The following is a 22398-nucleotide window of genomic DNA, read 5'->3' on the forward strand; positions in this document are numbered from 1 at the left end:
TTATGATTGACTTTCATTACTTTTCACTTTGACTGGATTAATCCAAGTCGCCTTGTCAGTCGAACCTGAGGATATACTGCCCCCTTTTGACCGTTTTGTGTTATTACAGTATTCATAAAGCTCGTAACAGACATCACTGGCCGCATAAAATGTCACTTCAGATAATAATTAAACCCAAAAAGTGAGTTTCCTTGTCTCATTCTAATCACACATGTCAGACATTAAAAAAAAGTATTTTACAGTTGCCGTCTAACACTGACAGGAGTGGAAAACGGTGTCGCGTTGCATTGTGGGATGCTGCGGGGAACGACGATCTTGCGAGACGCCATCTTTAAACCCCACAAGAACCCAACTACAGTGGAGACATCACCGGATTGAGGATAAAAATACACATTATGTAAAAAAAAATATGTTTTCCCTAGTTAAATGACAAGCTCGGCTCTGTGCGACGGGACAGAATTGACACGATGAGAACTGCGGTCTTTTTAAGAACGTCGTGATCCTTGGCGGCCAACAACAATAGGGACGGAAAGACAACAACAAGGGACTAGCATGCTAACATGCTAATCGTTAGCCACTCATATTGTGTTTGTGCTGTTTAGCATAACTCATTTGGACACACCCAAAAAGGTCAAATAACCATCTTTCGAAATCGAATAATTCCACTTTATTCATTTATGTTGCTTTCTTGCTGGCTAACTCGCTAAAAAAGCTCGGCCCCGGCTTCTTCCTACCTCACCCCCCCCTCCCCTTTCCCCCCAAGCGGCCCGGCCGGAGATGCGTGGAAGATGTCGGTGTCGGGGCTGAAGGCCGAACTGAAGTTTTTAGAGTCCATTTTTGACCCAAATCACGAACGATTCCGGATTATCGACTGGAAGCCAGACGAGCTGAGCTGTCAGTTCAATGTAACCGGGGAGAAGCTGTTAATTATCCACTGTAACATTACGGTAAGGAGCGGGGTTGTTTGTACATATGTAGCAAAAAGCGAGCTAAAGTTAGCGGGGACAAGGTGCAAGCCGAGCCATGCTAACTAAACCTTCTAACACTACTTTTTTTTTACAATTAGTGAAGCCGCTGTCTTGTTTGAATAACCCATATATTTGTGTGTGTTAGCAAGTTATGCTACATGTTAGCCAACAACGCAGTTCCACGCAACCTATTGACGCTTGTGTTTGTGTGCTGCGTTCAAGGAGTCATATCCGTCCACTTCTCCCATTTGGTTCGTGGACTCCGACGACCCCAGCTTGGCGCAAGTGTTGGAACGTTTGGAAGATGTGAGGAAGGGCAGCACCTTGGTAAATATCGCCGTGTGGGAAATGCGTGTTTTGTTTGGACGCCGCTTGCATGCAAAATCCGGCACTTTGCCGCCATTTTCTGTGTAATTTCGCTGCGGACGCCGCAGGAAGCGGCGGGCGACGCCAATGTTGCGCATTTAAAATGTTATAATACTGGAGAATGTAATGGTATTTATTAAAGATGCCCGATAATATCGACCAACAAATGCTTTAAAATGTCATATCGGAAATTATCGGTATCGTTTTTTTTATTATTGGTATCGTTTTTTTTGTTGTTGTTTTTTTATTAAATCAACATAAACACAAGATACACTTACAATTAGTACACTAACCCAAAAAACCTTCCTCCCCCATGTACTCATTCACACAAAATAATAATAATAGATTTTATTTGTAAAAAGCACTTTATATTGAGTAAACAATCTCAGAGTGCTACAGTGTATTAAAAAAATTAATTAAAAAAGATAATAAAGAAGAAAAAAAAACTAGAACAGCCAAATAGCTATAGCTAGTATGCGCATATCTAAAAAAAAAAAAGTTTAAAAAAAAAAAAAGAAGGGCTTTTAAGCCTTTTTTAAAAGCATCCACAGTCTGTGGTGCCCTCAGGTGGTCAGGGAGAGCGTTCCACAGACTGGGAGGGGTGGAGCAGAAAGCCCAGTCTCCCATTGTTCGTAGCTTTGTCCTCGGAGGTTGGACGAGGTTAGCCTGTCCGGAGCGGAGGTGTCGTGTGGAGGATTTGGGGGTGAGTAGTTCTTTGAGGTAGAGGGGGGCATTTCCATGGAGGCACTGGTGGGTTAGCAGAGAGACCTTGAATTCAATCCTGAGTGGAACAGGAAGCCAGTGAAGGGATTTGAGAATTGGGGTGATGTGGTCATATTTCCGCACTCTCATCAGGATCCTAGCAGCACTAAAGGGTTGTTTCTTTCTGTTATTAATATTCTGGTTCCTACATTATATATCAATACAGTCTGCAGGGGATACAGTCCGTAAGCACACATGATTGTGCGTGCTGCTGGTCCCCTAATAGTACTAACCTTTAACAGTTAATTTTACTCATTTTCATTAATTACTAGTTTCTATGTAACTGTTTTTATATTGTTTTACTTTCTTTTTTATTCAAGAAAATGTTTTTAATTTATTTATCTTTTTTTTAATTTTTTTAAATAGGACCTTATCTTCACCATACCTGGTTGTCCAAATTAGGCATAATAATGTGTTAATTCCACGACTGTATATATCGGTATCGGTAATCAAGGGTTTGGTCAATATCGGATATCGGCAAAAAGCTATTATAGGACATCACTAGTATTTATTTGCACAATGTCCGGAGAGGGTTGCGAGGCCTCCCTCCGCAATGTGGCGTTGAACTGCTTTGCTAGATTTCACGTGAGGAACAAACTCAACAGGAAACTCACAACATTGGAAAAATATGTGAAATTAAGTGTGAAGTGAATTATATTTATATAGCGCTTTTCTCTAGAGACTCAAAGCGCTTTACATTGTGAAACCCAATATCAGTGTGGGTGGCACTGGGAGCAGGTGGGTAAAGTGTCTTGCCCAAGGACACAACGGCAGTGACTAGGATGGCAGAAGCGGGGATTGAACCTGGAACCCTCAAGTTGCTTGCACGGCCACTCTACCAACCGAGCTATACCGCCCCCATATATATATATATATATATAGATGTGTTACTGCACGATGTACAGCACAATTATAATTAAAGCTGTTAAAATTGACAATCATACATTCTTTGAGTTACATTTTTAAACAGTGGTTGCTGTTATACAGGTTATGCAAGTGGCCATTTGTAGCGAATTAATTTGTCTTTCAGGACTGCCAAAACCATGTCAGTTAGCCTCATCATAAAGAAATGTGGAAGTTGTATTTATATATGTATTATATACAATTTGTTCCTTTTATTTTTAATATTGGTTCTCTTTTGTCGAAACCAATACAGCTAAGTTGTTTCGCATGGAAGCTGTCATTGTTTTTATTGTGCCACAAAGATTTTTTTACATGCAGGAAAATTCTGAATAGTAAATGTCTTGTAAAACTGAATAACTGTCAAACCATGGGGGTGTTGCACCACCTTATAGAATGTTTACATTAGGCCTTTTCCCACCAAATGTTCAGGAACTTTTAAGTTTTTGGAACTTCCCTAGGGGCTGATACCGGTTGTTATTATTAGAGAATGAGGCCGATGTATGTATATTCCAACTCTTAACTTTGTATAAATTTTGCCGCCATTTTTTGTGTAGTTTCGCTGCCAAACCGATGCGGACACCCAGGTAGTGGTGGGTGAAGCCAATTCAGCCAATGTTGCACATTTAAAATGTTATAATACTAGATAATGTAATGGTATTTATTTGCACAATATCTGGAGAGGGTTTTGAGGCCTCCTTTCGCAATGTGGTGTTGAACTGCGTTGCTATATTTCGCATGAGAAACAAGCTCAACAGGAAACTCGCAACATTGTAAAAAATATATATTTATAGATTTGTTACTGGACGATGTACAGCACAATTATAATTAAAGCTGTTAAATTTGGCAATCATACGTTCTTTCAGTTACATTTCTAAACAGTGGTTGCTGTATAACAGGTTACAAGTGGCTATTTGTAGCGAATTAATTTGTCTTTCAGTACTGTCAAAACCATGTCGTTTAGCCTCATAAAGAAATGTGGAAGTTGTATTTATATATGTATTATATACAATTTGTTCCTTTTATTTTTAATATTGGTTCTGTTTTGTCGAAACCAATACAGGTAAGTTTCGCATGGAAGCTGTCATTGTTTTTATTGTGCCACAAAGATTTTTTTACATGCGGTAAAATTCTGTATAGCAAATGTCTTGTAAAACTGAATAACTGTCAAAGCATGGGGGTGTTGCACCACCTTATAGAATGTTTACATTAGGCCTTTTCCCACCAAATATTCAGGAACTTTAAGTTTTTGGAACTTCCTTAGAGATCGACCAATATGTGTTTTTCAGGGCCGATACCGGTTTGTATTAGAGAATGATGCTGATATTTTGGGCCGATATTACATTACAGTATGAATGGCATATTAGTGTCAACATTTAGAAAAATGATATTACAAATTCCAACTCTTAACTTTGTATAAATGTTGCCGCCATTTTCTGTGTCGTTTCGCTGCCAAACCGATGCGGACACCGCAGGAAGCGGCGGGTGAAGCCAATTCAGCCAATGTTGCACATTTAAAATGTTATAATACTAGAGAATGTAATGGGATTTATTTGCCACAAAGATTTTTTTTACATGTGGGAAAATTCTGAATAGTAAATGTCTTGTAAAACTGAATGATAACTGTCAAAGCATGGGGATGTTACCCTCACCAAACAAGAGGGCTGCACTGAATAGATATAGTTCCCTGAAGTTTTGTATCCCTGCCACACAGACAGGCTGAAATAACATGTGACCCTAATAACGCCAACTGTGAGATATTAAATTATTCCAAATCCACAAGTATTGATATTGACAGACCGTTAGGAGCCTGATCACCTAGAAACAATACGCATTTCTACGCAATGGAAGTTTTTTTATAAAAAACAACGTAATGTGCATCATCAAATGCAATATTTAGGTATAAATAACCAGGGTTACATTAACATCTTCATCAAGGCATGATCGTAACAATCCACATTTTGTATCACGGTACCAAACATCCTACACGCATGCGCGTATATACAGTATAGCAGCCATGCAAATTATTCCAGGGATGCTTTGCTGTTCTGCAGCTTCTCGTGTGGCACACAACTCTATCGTCTTTGTGTGTTCCTGCAATAAAACTAGACTGAATTTAATTTGAGTTTTAATCTCTCTCTTAAACACACAAACATGCTTTTACTCCTAACAGGCTGTTTACATATCGTTATTTTGATTCACTAAATTAGCAGTTTTAAATAGGCCCATTGGATTAAAAAAAGGCTTTAGTTCAATTGCTGTTATATTTAAAATGATAGTAATGGTGGTAAAGGTAACTATTACTATTCTTTATCCATAAAAAAAAATGTTTTTAAAAAAAGACAGATACCGATTTTGCAAAAACCGATATATATTAAAATGACAATTATTGTTGCCGACAATCGGTTGATCTATAGTTCGTGTAGACTTGTGTGGTTGTTTGTGTTTCCACCGCATTTCACAGTTCAGGGTAGTTTATACAAATTAGGCTGATGGCGTATGGATGAGTGGTACTGTATATTTCTACATTGATACCATGTAAATAAACAGACAATATTAGATTATTATTTATTTATTATTTTCTCACAAAAATGTAAGTAAATGAAATACAAAGCAAAAAGACACAAACGATATGATTTAAAACAAAGGGTACCAGATTTTACTTAACAAGTCAGCTAGGCTTTTAAGTTGTCCCCTTATTAAATGATGAATTCATGAGGGCCAGGCAAGTCCTTATGGTCCATTTCAGCTAGAAATAATATATACCGGAGATGATAAATGCCAGCGTTAATCTCAACATATGCATCATAGTTAGCCTGTTAACATTAGCATTTGGTTCATTCAGGGTGAGCTGAATAACTGCACAAATGGTGTGTCATTAACTACTTTTACACTCTGTAACAAAGTAATTTGTGAATATTTGATGTGATTTACCTTCATTTCACTCTTATTTTATTTAATGTTTATTTTCAAACAGCAAGGTTGGAGTCCCAGTGAGCAGCTCGCCTCGCTGCTGAATACTTTATTTTCTTCTGTAAAATCGTTTAAAAGAGTCCGTCCACTTCAAGTTGCATCGTGTATTAAAATGAAGTTTGTAAAAATCAAACAGCATGAAACTGCATACTAGTTTAACGACTATAGCTGAGTTAAAACAGTGCAAGTTAGTTCCACTAGTCAGTGTGATCGAGTATGTTGTAATAGACAGACAAGAAAAAAACAACAAATATGTTGTCCTCGCATACTCTAATGACGGCTGAAACTTTGAATACAAAGTTTTAAAAACGGCCCAACTGTGTTCACGAATCAGCGTTCGACAGCACAGCTTGCCCTTCTAAGGTTCCTGGGAACATCAAAAAGTCCTACCTCGCTACTAGGACACAAACATAGTTCCCGAAAAACTAAGTTTATCCGGGTAGTTTTTTGTGGAAACAGAGAGGTACTTAATTTACCCGGTAAATGAGAGATTTCAAATATTCTGATCCAATGTAAATGCTGCCAGTGATCGTTTGTTTTGGAGGAACAAGTTAGTACTAATTAGGTAGTCTTTTAAACAATATGACTGGCACATAAATTTGAAGAGCCGAAAATCCAGAATCTATTGTGTACAAGTATGTGTTGGGGTGTGCCGTGTCGACTGGGCAGGTACAAGCAATAACCAGGAAATGGTGGTGGAGAACAGACAAATTACCTACCGCTCAGACAGAAGAGCAAGCCCCAAGTTGCTTAGTGGACTTGGTAATACTGGTTAAAATTAGGAATTTGTTTGATACCACTTTTTCATACGGATACTGCAATGTTGTATGTCTGCCAATACCAATCTGATACTTTGTTTCCTCCCTTCTTGCTACGTAGGCAATATTCACAATCAGATTTATTGGCAAAGTATGTTTAACACACAAGGAATTCGATCCCCACTGCCCTTTGTGGTAGTATCAAAATAACAACGCCTGTTTGTAAATCAGAATGTTGGGACAGAGATGTTGTCGATAATTTTTGTCACGTCATTGAACCTCTGAATAAATGGGTGTATGTTGTTGTGTGAAATCATGAAAGCTGCGACAATATCCTGCTTTGCTGTGTTTTATATAAGAGGCACAGGTGCATAAAATGCAGGATCTACTGTGACAGCACTCATGCTTCCATTGTTTCTGCAATTATGAAATAAAGGTTTGTACTTCTTAACGGTCATTGTTTTGGTTTTCTTACAGCTTCTGCAGCAGTTAAAGAAGCTAATTTGTGACCTCTGCCGACTCTACAACCTTCCCCAGCATCCCGATGTGGAGATGCTGGACCAGCCGCTACCCGCCGGCCCTGTAGGACAAGAGCGGAAGGTAAAAGCATGTCGACACATGTCTCGCTGTTGTGTCCTCTACAACTGTGCTGTGTTTCAATGCTGTCTTTGTGTATGTGTGTACAGCATGGGACAGAGGAAGTCACATCAGAAGAAGAGGAGGAGGAAGAAATGGGGGAGGTATATACCTATCAAAATAATATTTAAACGTAGCACTTCTTATCATTGTATTTCATAATTTCACTCCTGTCCCAGCAGGACATAGAAGACCTGGACCACTACGAAATGAAAGAGGAGGAGCCCGTAGAAGGCAAAAAGTCAGAGGACGACGGCATCGAGAAGGAGAATCTCGCCATCCTGGAGAAGATCCGGAAGAACCAGCGTCAAGACCACTTGAATGTAAGTCTTAGACTGTTTCCAACCCGCTTCTTGAAAAGGGTTTTTCTCATTGTGATTTTTGTTCACTAACTTTTAGGGAGCTGTGTCTGGCTCCGTGCAGGCCTCAGACCGCCTCATGAAGGAGCTCAGGGAGATCTACAGGTCCCAGAGTTATAAAACAGGTGCGCTGCTTTGCACCTGTGCAACTAATGAGATCCACTACAAGAGTATCATCATAACTGACTGCCCTTACAAAGATAACAATGCTCAGTTTTGAATTGGATATGAAATTAATAGGGCTGTGAATCCTTTGGCACCACATGTCTCGATTCGATTCTTGGGGGTAACAATTTGATTGAGAATCAATTGTCTAATCCCAACGATTCTAGATTCAAAATCAATACTCTTTAATAACACCGGGTGCCAGTTCTATGATTAACTACATTCCTCCATAAAATAGATAAACAGCTCTGATACATTTCTATTTTACTTAAAAGAAAACTGGTTTTGTTTAATAAAATTCTACCCAAACATTTAATAAAGTCAAATACAAAAAAGCAAAAAGATCATTATCCCACTCTTTGCTTTTGTAAAGTAAAGCTGCACAGTAGATATGTGCATCTACATCAATGATATGATTTGCCTCATTAGCTGGGCAAAACAGATTTAAAATTTTTAAAAAATATATTTTTTATTGTTAAAATCAATTTTTATAAATCGATTAAGTATTGAAAATCTTTTTTTTTCTTTTGACAGCCCTAGGAATTAACAATGTTTAATATAGCGGCGGTAGTTTGCAGTGGTGTAGAAATTCACTTTATTACACTCAGAGCTGCTTCTAGCACACTGTAATCTAATGTGACAGGTAGCTCTCCACCTGATTTTGACAAGCTAACCAAAGGGTCTGAAAATATTCGATTTAACTGTTAGTGTTTTTATAACTGTTCAATTCAGACTTTATGCCTTCTATTTAATGACAAATGGCCACAAAATAGCATTCAAACGTAAACAATGTTTAAATGGAGTGCTTTGTAATTAAAGGACAATTTAAATGTTAAGTCATAAGCAAAATCATAGTATAGCTCATATCACCTTTTATTTTTGTCAAAGTTTCTCTGGCAGTGACAAAAGTTAGAGACCCCTTCTCTAAGGTAAATCTCTTCTGATTTCAGACCAATGTTTCTCATGTGAAATAATGGAAATTAGGGCTGGGCGATATGGCTAAAGACATTGCGATTTACGTTTTTTATATTAGTTGATATTGATAATAGGGGTGTGGGAAAAAAATCGATTCTCACGTTGTGCGATTCAGTATCGATTCTCATTTTTCAAAAATCAGATTTTTTATTTATTTATTTATTTTTAATCAATAAATCCAACAAAATACACAGCAATACCATAACAATGCAATCCAATTCCAAAACCAAACCCGGCCCAGCAACACTCAGAACAGCAATAAACAGAGCAATTGAGAGGAGACACAAACACGACACAGAACAATCCAAAAGTAGTGAAACAAAAATGAATATTATCAACAACAGTATCAATATTAGTTACAATTTCAACATAGCAGTGATTAAAGATCCCTCATTGACATTATCATTCGACATTTATAAAAAATAAAATAAAAATGAACAATAGTGTCACAGTGGCTTACACTTGCATCGCATCTCATAAGCTTGACAACACACTGTGTCCAATATTCTTACAAAGATAAAATAAGTCATATTTTTGGTTCATTTAATAGTTGAAACAAATTTACATTATTGCAATCAGTTGATAAAACATTGTCCTTTACAATTATACAAGCTTTTTACAAAAATCTACCACTATGCTTGCACGTCAGCAGACTGGGGTAGATCCTGCTGAAATCCTATGTATTGAATGAATAGAGAATCGCTTTGAATCGGAAAAATATCGTTTTTGAATCGAGAATCGCGTTGAATCGAGAAAAAAAAATTGATTTACAATCGAATTGTGACCCCAAGAATCGATATTGAATCGAATCGTGGGACACCCAAATATTCGCAGCCCTAATAATTATAGGTATTTTTTATTACCAATGGAAAATATGGACCAAGAGAAAAATACATTTTTATTTCAATTTAAACTTCCTCTGTTTGTAATCCCCTCCGCTATTAAGGCAGAAAAAATATGTCAACACAACCATGGAAAACAGTCTAAACTATTAATGTAAACAATATTATAAAATCACATTTACACTTAACAATAACCTCTTTGAATTTAAGTGCAAAAATAAGGAATATGTAAGAAATGCTAATAAAGTATAACAAAATAGTCAAAAGTGTAAAAATATAAACATAGAGAAACCTGAGAAGAACACATTTTTGCAGTTTTACTGCCAGGAAGCTGCGTTGTCTGTGTAACATTTTAATTTGGTCTGTTATTCTTATCTAAGTATGGAAATACATTTGTTATGCAGTAATTATTATTTCAATGTTATTGGACCAAATAATTATTTTTAAAGTAGCACATTTGTTATAATTCATTTTTTTAGTTTTACATTCCTGCACTGTAGTTCCTACCTGTTATTTCCATACATCTGACTGTTAAAAAGAAAAGATGGCCGCAGCGAAGGACTAAGGTCCGTTTGAAAAAATCCAAAAAATTACCATACTGTCGAGGTGACTTTTCCTGTCTATCAACAATTTATTCTGTCTCTGCAGCACTCATTTTTACTTTCTCTTTTTGCTCCATGCAAAGAATGAACCGTGAGGCAGCAATATGGCGCAACCAAATGTGATAGTTGATACTGTAACGCTACTGGCTATTTAGCAAGTCCTTCCCATTGTTCACTAATCATTTCCTGTTTTGCGAATACCTTTATTAATGCCACAAACCATGCTTCATTCTTTTCGGTTTCTTACAACCAGAAAAAATATATATCTCAAACGTTTTATCGAATGCATTTGTTATTGATATCGGTGACATGCCTATCGTGATATGTATTGATATCATTTTATCGGCCAAGCCCTAATGGAAATATACAAAAATCAGTATAAACCCCAATGTCCTTGGGCAGGACACTTCACCCTTTGCCCCCGGTGCCGCTCACACCGGTGAAATGAATGATGAATGATAGGTGGTGGTCGGAGGGGCCGTAGGCGCAAATTGCGGCCACGCTTCCGTCAGTCTACCCCAGGGCAGCTGTGGCTACGAAAGTAGCTTACCACCACCAGGTGTGAATGATTGATGGGTTCAGAGAAAACATGTAAAGCGACTTTGGGTACTTGGAAATGTGCTATATAAATCCCAGGTATTATAATGCTATTGAAATGACTTGGATGGATGTGCCTGGAGAAAAGCTTTTGGAACCTGTAGTTTGTTGGGGTCTTTTGCCAACTGTCAATGAACAAGATCTGGGAAAATTGGCAAAATTCACAGACTTTGGACAGGAAGGTTAGTAGGGCTGCGAATCTTTGGGTGTCCCACGATTCGATTCAAAATCGATTCTTGGGGTCACGATTCGATTCAAAATCGACTTTTTTCGATTCAATGCGATTCTCGATTCAAAAACTATATTTTCCCGATTCAAAACGATTCTCTATTCATTCAATACATAGGATTTCAGCAGGATCCACCCCAGTCTGCTGACATGCAAGCAGAGTAGTAGATTTTTGTAAAAAGCTTTTATAATTGTAAAGGACAATGTTTTATCAACTGATTGCAATAATGTAAATTTGTTTGAACTATTAAATGAACCAAAAATATGACTTATTTTATCTTTGTGAAAATATTGGACACAGTGTGTTGTCAAGCTTATGAGATGCGATGCAAGTGTAAGCCACTGTGACACTATTGTTCTTTTTTTTTTATTTTTATAAATGTCTAATGATAATGTCAATGAGATTTTTAATCACTGCTATGTTGAAATTGTAACTAATATTGATACTGTTGTTGATAATATTCATTTTTGTTTCACTACTTTTGGTTTGTTCTGTGTCGTGTTTGTGTTTGTGTCTCCTCTCAATTGCTCTGTTTATTGCAGTTCTGAGTGTTGCTGGGTCGGGTTTGGTTTTGGAATTGGATGGTATTGCTGTTTATTGTTTTGTTGGATTGATTTTTTTTTTTTTTTTTGAATAGTAATAAAAAAATTTAAAAAATCGATTTTTTAAAAATTAGAATCTATTCTGAATCGCACAACGTGAGAATCGCGATTCAAATTTGAATCTATTTTTCCCCACACCCCTAGGTCAGTTTCATCAATGCTGAACTGGGCCAAACCAAAGCAAAATAATTGCAATGTTATATTTACTGAAAACAACTCGATGTAACCTTTGGAAAAACGTTACTTGTACAGGCAATGTTTTAAAGTAACATTTTTGCGATTGTAACTTATATACAAGTTTAAAAAGAAGTTTATAACACAAAGACGAGCGATCACCACAACGGTGCGAAAGAAGCAAGTGTGAGATGTTACTCTTCACGCTGATGGCTAGGGACTGTGTAATACCAGACACACAGTCATGCCTTTGTTACAGCTCTAAAAAATCACCAGGTTGACTTTCAGTGTTGTATATCTATGCTATTAAGGAGAAAATGGTGAGAAAATTCAGTGAGTGACTGAGCGTTATTTTTGTAAAGACAGGCTTGTTTGACACCACTCTTGTATTGATGATTAGCTTGTACTGTCATTTATGCTTCAGTTAAGTTTTCACTGAACTGCTCCTACCTAGCCAGAAAAAAAATATTACGTTGAATGTTTTTCAGGCATCTTCTCAGTGGAGCTCGTCAATGACAGCCTTTACGAATGGCACGTCAAACTACGAACGTCAGTAAAAATACTGTTTTTTGTTATATTACTTTTGATTGAAAAGCACTGATATGCTTCTTGTTTTGCCAACCCACAGTGTGGATCCGGATAGTCCCTTGCACAGCGATTTGCAAGTCTTAAAGGAGAAAGAAGGAATGGATTACATTTTACTAAACTTCTCCTATAAAGTGAGTAAACAGACATTCCTGGGGCAAACATTGGGGTGTAAACGTGAACAATGTTTATTTCTTCCCAGGATAATTTCCCTTTTGATCCTCCGTTTGTGCGGGTGGTGTCGCCTGTGTTGTCTGGGGGGTGAGTTCATTTAACTGCCACATTCAAGTATTTTCCATCCTGAATGCAGGGAAGATAATTAAAACAGGAGTTGAAACAGGGGACTTTTTATATCTCTTTCTATTTCTTCAGCTACGTTCTTGGAGGAGGCGCCTTGTGCATGGAACTTCTCACCAAACAGGTTGGTTGTTAGACCGTAAAAGTCGCTGTGGGGCTAATTTGTAGGTGTGCTTGCGTTGAAATGGTAATGGACCCTTTGTCTTCAGGGTTGGAGCAGTGCCTATTCCATTGAGTCTGTCATCATGCAGATCAACGCCACTTTAGTCAAAGGAAAAGCCAGAGTGCAATTTGGAGCTAATAAAGTACGTGAGCGCCACTATCAGCAAATGTCTGCTCTCTCATAGATACATCCATCAATTTTCTTGTCATGTGATATTAGCAGTCTTTTTTGTAGTGGTTGATTTTGGATTTTCAGACGATTGTTTTATTTGCGTTCGCAAATGCTGGAACTTGAACTCTTTACCTCCTCAGTATTACGAAGTAGGCAAGAGAGAATGTTCCAAATGCTTCCTAATTTTGAAATCTCAAAACTTATTTTAGCTTTAATGATTAGGGTTGCATGAGAAAGTGAAAGGAGAAAACTAATGTAACCTGATTTAATAACAAGTAGGGATGTAATATGAAAATTTCATATCAACGTTTATCGTGACCAAAATTATCACGGTTATCAGTCTTACTGCGCTATTGTTTAATTTGCCCAAAAAGTACTTATGCACACCATGAAATCTTTTGACCAAAGTATTTGTTTAAAAAACTTAAATTAATAGACACACTGTTACAAAACCCGTTATTTCGCATGTTTCTTGCGCTTCAATGATACTGTTTTAGTCTTAGTATTTTAACTGTTTTAATGACTAAGCTTTTATTGTTTTAAATATTTATTTGTACTTTAGCACTATGTAGCAATATTTATTTTTAAATGAAAAGTGCGTAACAAATAAAATCTATTGTTATTGTTTATTATTTCTGGCAGGCATTGTGTCCTACTCCTTGAATGTACTGTTAAAACACTTCAGCCTTTTTTCCTCAGAGTATAGAACGATCACTCTAAAAGATAGTAAGAGAGCAAAGCTTGTAGGTTCAATGTGCACACTTAAATAGCTTAGTTGTTAAGACAGCAATGTGTTTATACAAGTTTAGATTGGGGTATGTTGTTTCTTAATTTAAAGTTAAAGTACCTACTGTATGATTGTCACACACACTAGGTGTGGTGAGATTATCCTCTGCATTTGACCCATCACTAATGTGGAAAGACGTTAATGTCTCCATGTTAGCATTTAAGCTAATGAGCTGCCACCAGTCAGTCCGTGAGTTTATCAAAGTGCGGCTATCATTTTCGGTTTTAGGTTGTTTTTTGGGGGGGGTTTCATTCCTTCTTTGTGGAGACTTTGATAAAGATTTACTGTGTAAATTTGTGATAACTTGTTGAAAAATAACTCAAATTACTCTGGTAAGGAAAAACGGGTGAAAATTCGGTGTCCGCGGCACGATTGCGTTATATAGAACGTTGCATTATATTGGGCTGCGTTATATCGAACTTTGAGTGTAATTGTTTACAGTTATTAAGGTTGACTTGACTTTATCTCTCTTGCAGAACCAGTACAATCTAGCCAGAGCACAGCAATCCTACAAATCTCTTGTCCAGATCCATGAAAAAAACGGTGAGTGTTCCTTAGTCATTTCATTTTTATGTACACTTTCCCTATCTACTCTTTGATACTCTTTGATTTGTTCTATCTGGATGCCCAAATAATATGCTTAAATAATGTGATTGTAGAAGACACTTAAGTGTAGAGAGTAAGTTTTTCAAGGCTTTTGCTGCCTTCACTAAATCACAGCACAGCCGGTCGGATGTTTTTGCACCAGAGAGGCGTGTACTGAAGAGGCCGATGGTCAATTTGCATCAAAGTGAAACTAAAACCTCTAGTTCCTGGCTGCATTTTGTAAAATACGAGAACATAATTTTTCATGACTACATTTATATTTTACATTAAAATGCTGCTATAGAAGTGCTCTTGTATCATTAGTAGGAATCCCTATGCCTCAAGAAAATCAGTTCGTCAAACTTAGTTTTTCTTTAGATTTTTCAAGCTGCTGTGCCTCCCCTAACTTTTCTAACTAACCCTTTGGTAGCCCTGGGCTAATAGATAACACTAATGTATACAAATCAGAAAATTATACAAGTGTTTGTGTGCCTTCTTGACAATCAAATTAGCAGATACGGTTTAGCTCTTAACAATCAAAATGTACAAATGTATCTTAAAGGACACTAAACAACTGCAGTATGTAGAGAAGACTCCTCCTACGCTCCACTAGAGGGGGCAATAATGTCGTCCAAATCAGACCCAAACCTGCTAATCTAGGCAAGGTACATTTTTCAAGGCAAGTTTATTTATAGAGCACAATTTGTACACAAAACAATGCAAGGCCAAAATTTTGGACACACCCTCTCATTCAATGCATTTTCTTTATTTTCATGACTATTTACATTGTAGATTGTCACTGAAGGCATCAAAACTATGAATAAACACCTGTGGAGTTATTTACTTAACAAAAAAAGTGAAATAACTAAAACATGTTTTATATTCTAATTTCTTCAAAATAGATTATACACTTGATAAACACTTGGCTTTCCAAGTACCACCATGATCACCAACATTAAAATACAGTAGACTTAAATATTAATTAAACAATAATAAAATCATATCAAATACAAGTTGGAAAATACAATTATTAAAACAATCATAATAAATTTAAATTATAACCAATCAAATACTGTATATAAAATATTTTCTGGTGTCATATGCACAATTAAGTGTTTTCAGGCTCGATTTGAACATTTCCTGAAAATGTGAGAAGGCCTCAACGTTGGAAGACTATTGCAGATTTTAGGAGCATAAAACTGAAACAAAAGTTTCATAATCTAATTTGCAATTTGTTGCTTTTGCCTCCAGGATGGTACACACCCCCAAAGGAGGATGGCTAGACCTTACTTTTTTCCTGCACTTGGAACGTTTTTATTTTCTTGTGACCAACATTTTTTGGGGGGGGTAATCATGCAAACCATTTATGAACATTTGTGAAGCCAAATTCCTCTTCCAGTGACCGACCAACTGGCCAGAAACAAGCACATTAGCACATATACAACCTTTCCCCTCTGCCTGTGGACGTTTAGCTTGTCGTCACATATTTATCGTTGTACGTCTGAGCCGCCATAGCAATGCTTGCATCCAATACTTGAAGGGAAAACAGTGGACTGACTAGCACTGACCCTCCTGTTTGGTTCTGGATGTTGCCGGGCTCAGTGGCCAATTTTTACATTGATGTCACAGCTTGCTTTTTTGGCCAGAGACCCGGTCTAACCGCACTGTTGGATCAAATCATAGAAGAGGAGGATGCTTGTAACGCCAGCTTGCATTTGAACTTCTGTTAAAACTCTGATGCTCCAAGGAGGAAAGAAGACCTTTTGTGAAGCGGACAAGGCGCAAAAGAACGTGCAGAACCTCCCAGATCACACTGTAATCTAGTTGCTTTTAACACCACACGTGTAAACATGTACATTTGTATTTCTGCAAGAGGATTAAATTGTTTATAATGTAGCCTTGTCCCGGCACAGACTGGTACTCGTTTGGCAGAGTCCCAACAGCAGCATCCTCCTTAAAACAAGAAGAATAAGAAGCTGCATCATGGAATCTCTTGCATAAGAAACCTTAAGTAAGGTATATTCTTATGTAGGTCTAATGACTACTGCGTTGTTTTCTTCAATGTTAAGTTGTAAAGGTGTTATTGGTGACAATGACATTGCCATGTTTTTGTTTGACGGCACCTCTTAAGTCAGAGCCGTCACTGGCATTTTGTCTAGTCTTTTTGTCATTCCTGAAACCGGAGGAACCTCAAATCAGGCTATGCATCGAACAAACCGTTAGGTCTGAGTCACCCCTTTGTGGTAGTCTGGAGGTGAGGAATCGTGACTTTCTTCACGCATCATTGACCGCACATTTAGTTTTCCTCAGCAAGGTTATCACCGAATCACAGCAATAGTCTCGACTTCAGTCCAGTATGCTTCTTCCTTATCTCAACACCACAGAACTCCCTCATCTGTGATGTTCAATAATTCCTATTCCAAAACAAAATGCATTCCAATGCCGCACACTATTGTTGGATGTTCTGAATACTTGCATACCGTATTTCCTCACATAGTTACCTCCACTCCACTTCTTTATTTCCCAGGTGCATCATTCACTTCAACAAATAGACTTAAATGCGGTACATAAAATCCTGATATGGTTCATTCTATCTTTAAGGACAAAAATCTACAGTCTTTTTTTGTTTTTTTGTTTTGACAAACCAGGTCAATAACAAATCCAAACAAAATACCAGGGCCATTAAACACTTGCTGCTTCAGCTGCAGTTCAGGCAGATCCAAATGTGTCAGCAGGGAACCAAATTGAGGATTGGTTCCGCCTCTAATTTGAGTACATTATTAACAGAAACCAAGAATAAAAAGACACACAAATAGAACATGCATGGCAGGTCGTTAGGGATACACCTGATCACATCGTCTCTGGCACAAATTGTAAACAAAAAAGCAACAACTTCAACCTCATTCAGACACCTGAAATTACCCACTATTTGAGGAAATATGGTAGTTTTTGTAGAACCTCAAAAACAGCATAGGTAGCCTCATCGTTTTTATCTTATTAAAAGATCGAAAAACCTCAACCACAAAAGTTGTGGTGTATTAATGTCCGTAAAGTATCACGTATGTACATGTGGCCTCTGAAAACGGCTCAGATAACATCTACGCTTACGCCGGCCTCCCTTGGAGAGACAAACTCAGGAATACATACTGCAGACGAGCTATGGATTGTCAGTATCTTCATCACATGCAAGCTCAAAAGACCGCCATCTCTTCAGTAATTGCTGTGCATGGTATTATATCCATGAAGTCCCAAATGCTAAAGTTACAGAAGGCAGAGTCCTTGTTTGGTTAACATATCAGTATATCTACAATTTGTTGCTTATTTAAACCAACCAGGTTAGATATATCTACACAGTTCTGACCCAGCATCTGTACCCTCTGACATAACCCAGGATTGTTAACCCCAAAATGTGCACTGCTCCTCTAAGGACGATGTTTTCCAGAGGCATCGCTGACATACCGAATTCTGCTCCATTAAACCGTGATGTCCTGGTTTTTTTATGCACTGGTTAGCATGCTTTGGTTTCAGTTCGGATCTTTGATTTATTTTCCGTTGCAAGGGTGAATTTAAACATGTAAAGTAATTTGTAAACTTGCATCAAGTTTATGAATAAAGATTTTTATTAAATATCTCGACGATTGTGTCAATGAAAAACAACAAAACACCTGCGATAAAGTCTTGATTAATGTTAGATGAAAACATGCTTGATGACCCATTGTGTCAATGTGATATCACCACGTTCGTACTGTTTTCATAGACAACTTGCTCTTTCTACAATGATTAAGACTTGGCAGTCATTTGTGCTCACTTGGTGGTTGCTTGCAGTCAACACTAGATGGCAGTAAAGTACTGTCAACCATGTGTATTTTCACTTGCTGGTTGAGCAAAGAACACTTAGGTCATTTGGGTCAGCATGGTGGTGGTTTATTGTGAAAACAGGAAACTTTGTCTCTTGTTGCAGTGTTTTTTTACATCTTGGTCTTCGAGGACCAGCCAGGGTCCATCATTTGTTTTAAAGTACACAGAAAGCCTTTAGGATCCTCTGAGGAAAGAGGCAGTCCATCTTTATGATTAAAGTGTCTTGGTCCACAATGAAGTCTCCATTGACACCGCCTGAAGCAAAGACTGTAGACAGTCTTTGATACACTGCAGCTTTTTGGCCCATTAGGTTTTGATTTGTGCTGCTTTTGCCATATTTCAGTATGATAACAAGTTATCTTGACTGGTGAGCTCTGATAATGACCTGTTTATTATGACTTGTGTAGCGTCAGTGTTTGTATATTGTATCTAATTTTGTTTTTCTGAGACAATTTTACAGTCTTGAATCCCTTCTTACAAAACATGCAATTGTTTTCTTGTGCAAATGCTTAGGATCGACTAAATGGCCTGATTGTAATGCCACCTGTTGCTTGTTGACGCTCGAAAAATGCTTTATCCATTCAGCCCTTTTAGTATTTGTGGACTTTATAGATAACTTTATTCTCAAGCACCAGCCATAGCAAAACACGTCTTACTACTGCTGATATTGCGCCCCGTCATGATGGGCTTCCCCAGTGGTTTTCGTGGCGCTACGTGAAACTGGCCGGGAGGCTTTTTCTAATTTTGAAGGTGGCGCTAGATAGCCAATGTTTTTTTTTTGTTCGGGATCTCCAAAAATATAAAATTTTTCGCCATAACTGACAAGCCTGCCAAACCTTTGTGTTCTGTTATCGCCAGCTAAGCTACAGATGGCATCCAAAGTGAGCACCCTTAATCAGCAGGAGGTTCGTAGTACTAACAGGCAAGCAACACACTTTATTGTGGTCTGTGTGAGCCTTGATAGCGTCAATTTAGGAACTCAGTACAGAGTTGCTCTAATGGTGTCTGTTGTTCAAAGCCACATGGCTGGAGAAGGATCAGAACTCTTCTAAAATGACCGTGTCAGGGCTGAGCACCTGGGTCCCAATAATAACCCTTCTACAGAAGCTGTTACTTTGCAGTTACAGCGGTCTGCAACAGTCTGATGCTTTAAATATTAGCACCCTAGAAAAAACAAAGTGACAGGAGAATCAGAATTAGTATGTCCTCTGTTTTATTGATCACAACCTAATGGCCATCAGACCATCACTGGATTGGGCTGTCTCGCAACTCTCAACCATCCAAGGAGATTACAGTGAAAAGGTGTCTTGACAAAGGTCACACAATTGCAAAGGAGTGACTGACTGTCATGCAAAGAAGGAGCAGCTGCACCCACAGTACACATAGTGTATGTCAGTACGTCAGTCTACCCCAGGGCAGCTGTGGCTACAAATTGTAGCTTACCACCACCAGGTGTGAATGAATGATGGGTTCCCACTTCTCTGTGAGCGCTTTGAGTATGTAATAATAGAAAAGCGCGATATAAAATGTAATCCATTATTATTATTATTAGTGTATGTAACAATGGATAATTTCAACAACCTTGCAGAAAAAACTCAAGCGAAGGTGGACTGCATTTACTGTACAGCAATTGGTGGTGCTATACAAGCCGTACGCTCACTGCTCTTAAGAAAATCCTGCTTTCATTTCTTTAGTATTGACATTGCTTTTGTGAGATATTTTAGCTGTCAGGCAAGTGAATCCCCATTTGCATTGACCTGGGCCCGGTTGTTTAATGGTAATCTCATTGGATCTTGGATAATGGATTGAATCAGATCTTGAAATGGGTTGAGGAATTATGAAATCGGATGAGATCACATAATCCAATTTTGGTTTTAATCTGGATCAAACCCACAATTTGTGGTGTTAAAAACTTTTTTTTAAAAGATTTGGACAACTTTGATCCAAAAATTCAGATGGTGTATCCAGGTTGGATTTCAGGAACACAATTAATTTAAATCTAATTGTAACTGGTCAAATAACATTCATCATGCAGTAGATAAAAAAAAGTTCAACTGATTTTCAAGCCATACAATTGAAATGATAGACTATGGGACACAAAAGACCAATAAGGTAGAAATAATAGAATCGTCTCAAAAAATTTCAAAATCTAACAAAGTATTTGAATTCTAGCTCTAATTGGAGACATAATATAAAACTTATAATTGACGGATAGATCTGAAGTTGATCTCGAGATTATTGTGTTAAAAGTAAACAGTAAAACAAAACAAAAAATTTATTTTTTAACACTAATTATTTGGTTACCCAATAATTTTAGTGTGATTTGCTTTTAAGTGTCATTGCTCAAAAAATAATAACTAATTAAAATCAATGTTATGAGTTATTGACCTTTTTAAGGCTCCAATTATTCTATAATCTCAGATTTTCCACTTAAAAATTTTATTGTGTGAAAATATTGCATATTTTGTATTTTTTCCATAAAAAAACAGGGATTCCTTTGACAACAAGAGCATACAACTTAAATCTTTGAAAGCATTATATTGACAGATAGACCTAATGTTGATCTAGAGATTTAAAACTTGAATAATAATAAAAATAATAATACTGAATAATGATACATTTTTAATATTTTTTTGACCAAAACCTTTTGAGGTCCCCGGGATCAAGCCTGAGTGGAGGCCTAAATGTATATTTTTTATACATACTGTATATTGTATTGGTTTTTAAAATAAAAAATATCAAAATGGCCCCCACTTGCTTTGATTTTTCAGAATGCGGCCCTCAGTGGAAAAAGTTTGGACACCCCTGTTTTAAAGCATTTATCGGCCGATAATATCGGACATCTCTGCCGATAATTTAGATCCAGATTGCACCTTTTGAACAACTGGTGCCCAACAACACAGAATAGAATAAGCGATCTAGCAAATGGATGGATGAATTGAAGCATTTACCTTTTTTAGGGACGGCTTTTCACTTTGAACGTCGCCTGCTCCCCCTTGCAGTGCTTACAGAAAGCCGCTATGACGTTCTGCTCCCCTGCGCTAGTCGCTTCCATCGCTACCAAGCTAAATGGATTTCCATTAGCGGAGCTATGACTTATTCCAGATGCTGGCTCAATAATGTGTGGGCACTGTTGCAGAAAGTTCCCCCACTTACACTGAAGCACAATGCGAGTGTTGAGGAGAGGGACGTTGCAAGGAGAGCTTTGTGTTGAAGAGACAAAACCTCTTTTTTGGAGATAAAAGGGACAGATTGCTAACAACCGCAGATAAATCCTGCTATTCGGCAATAAAGACAATTGGAATGGAAATGCTTAGTTGAGATGCACGCGTTAGCTATTGTTGCAACATCTGTTTAGAGTGGCAGGTTGTTATGGATGCACCTCGTCACGTTGTCTCTGGTCCCCGCTTGGGCCTGCACTGGGGGATCAATAAGGAGAGGAATGGGTCCCAGTGAAATGGACCATCCATCTGCCCGCAATTCCCTCACGTCGCTCCTCATTGCACACTTCTTTTACCGGCATCGATCTTCAGCGAGGCATTCGTCTCTTTTCTCATTAAGCATTCGATGGGCTCTTCATGGAAAATAATGAGCCGATGATAATTACAAATAAGAGATTCATGCAATATGAGTGGAGACTAATTCATCTTTGGAAAGGCTCCCATGTCACAACTAAGAAGGTTCTCTCAGTGATGACATCAAGATACTATCGGGAATTCCTTCATTTTATCACCGCGATTGTTTTTGTCATTGGAAAAATCGTTTGAATACAAATTTAGTTGAAATTAAAATAGCTCAATAATTTTAAGTACATAGAACATCTAATTATTTTCAACTTAGCCAAATAACTATTTTCAGGGTGAAACTCTCACCATTAGACACTTTTTATGACCTGTGTAAATCATACTTGCCAACCTTGAAACCTCCGAATTCGGGAGATGGGGAGGGGGGGGGGCGGGGTTTGGTGCTAGCGGGGGGTGTATATTGTAGCGTCCCGGAAGAGTTAGTGCTGCAAGGGGTTCCGGGTATTTGTTCTGTTGTGTT

At 37.7% G+C, this 22398-nt stretch overlaps 1 protein-coding gene across 2 annotated transcripts; it reads left to right on the forward strand.

Annotated features, from left to right (window-relative positions):
* Positions 1-294: 294 nt before the first annotated feature.
* Positions 295-16392, forward strand: LOC133631925 (ubiquitin-conjugating enzyme E2 Q2-like). Of its 2 annotated transcripts, none has more exons than XM_062024127.1 (13): positions 295-947; positions 1191-1295; positions 7205-7327; positions 7414-7467; positions 7546-7686; positions 7763-7847; positions 12397-12457; positions 12537-12627; positions 12696-12754; positions 12866-12914; positions 13000-13095; positions 14388-14454; positions 15748-16392. In XM_062024127.1, the coding sequence occupies exons 1-13, from the start codon at positions 789-791 to the stop codon at positions 15777-15779; spliced, it is 1122 nt and encodes a 373-aa protein (XP_061880111.1). In that variant the 5' UTR covers positions 295-788; the 3' UTR covers positions 15780-16392. The 2 variants fall into 2 exon arrangements, with proteins under 2 accessions (XP_061880111.1, XP_061880103.1); XM_062024119.1 differs by having other exon boundaries at positions 296-947; positions 7543-7686.
* The last annotated feature ends 6006 nt before the right edge of the window (positions 16393-22398 follow it).

The sequence above is a fragment of the Entelurus aequoreus genome, linkage group LG02 (assembly GCF_033978785.1).
Source record: "Entelurus aequoreus isolate RoL-2023_Sb linkage group LG02, RoL_Eaeq_v1.1, whole genome shotgun sequence".
NCBI lineage: Eukaryota > Metazoa > Chordata > Actinopteri > Syngnathiformes > Syngnathidae > Entelurus > Entelurus aequoreus.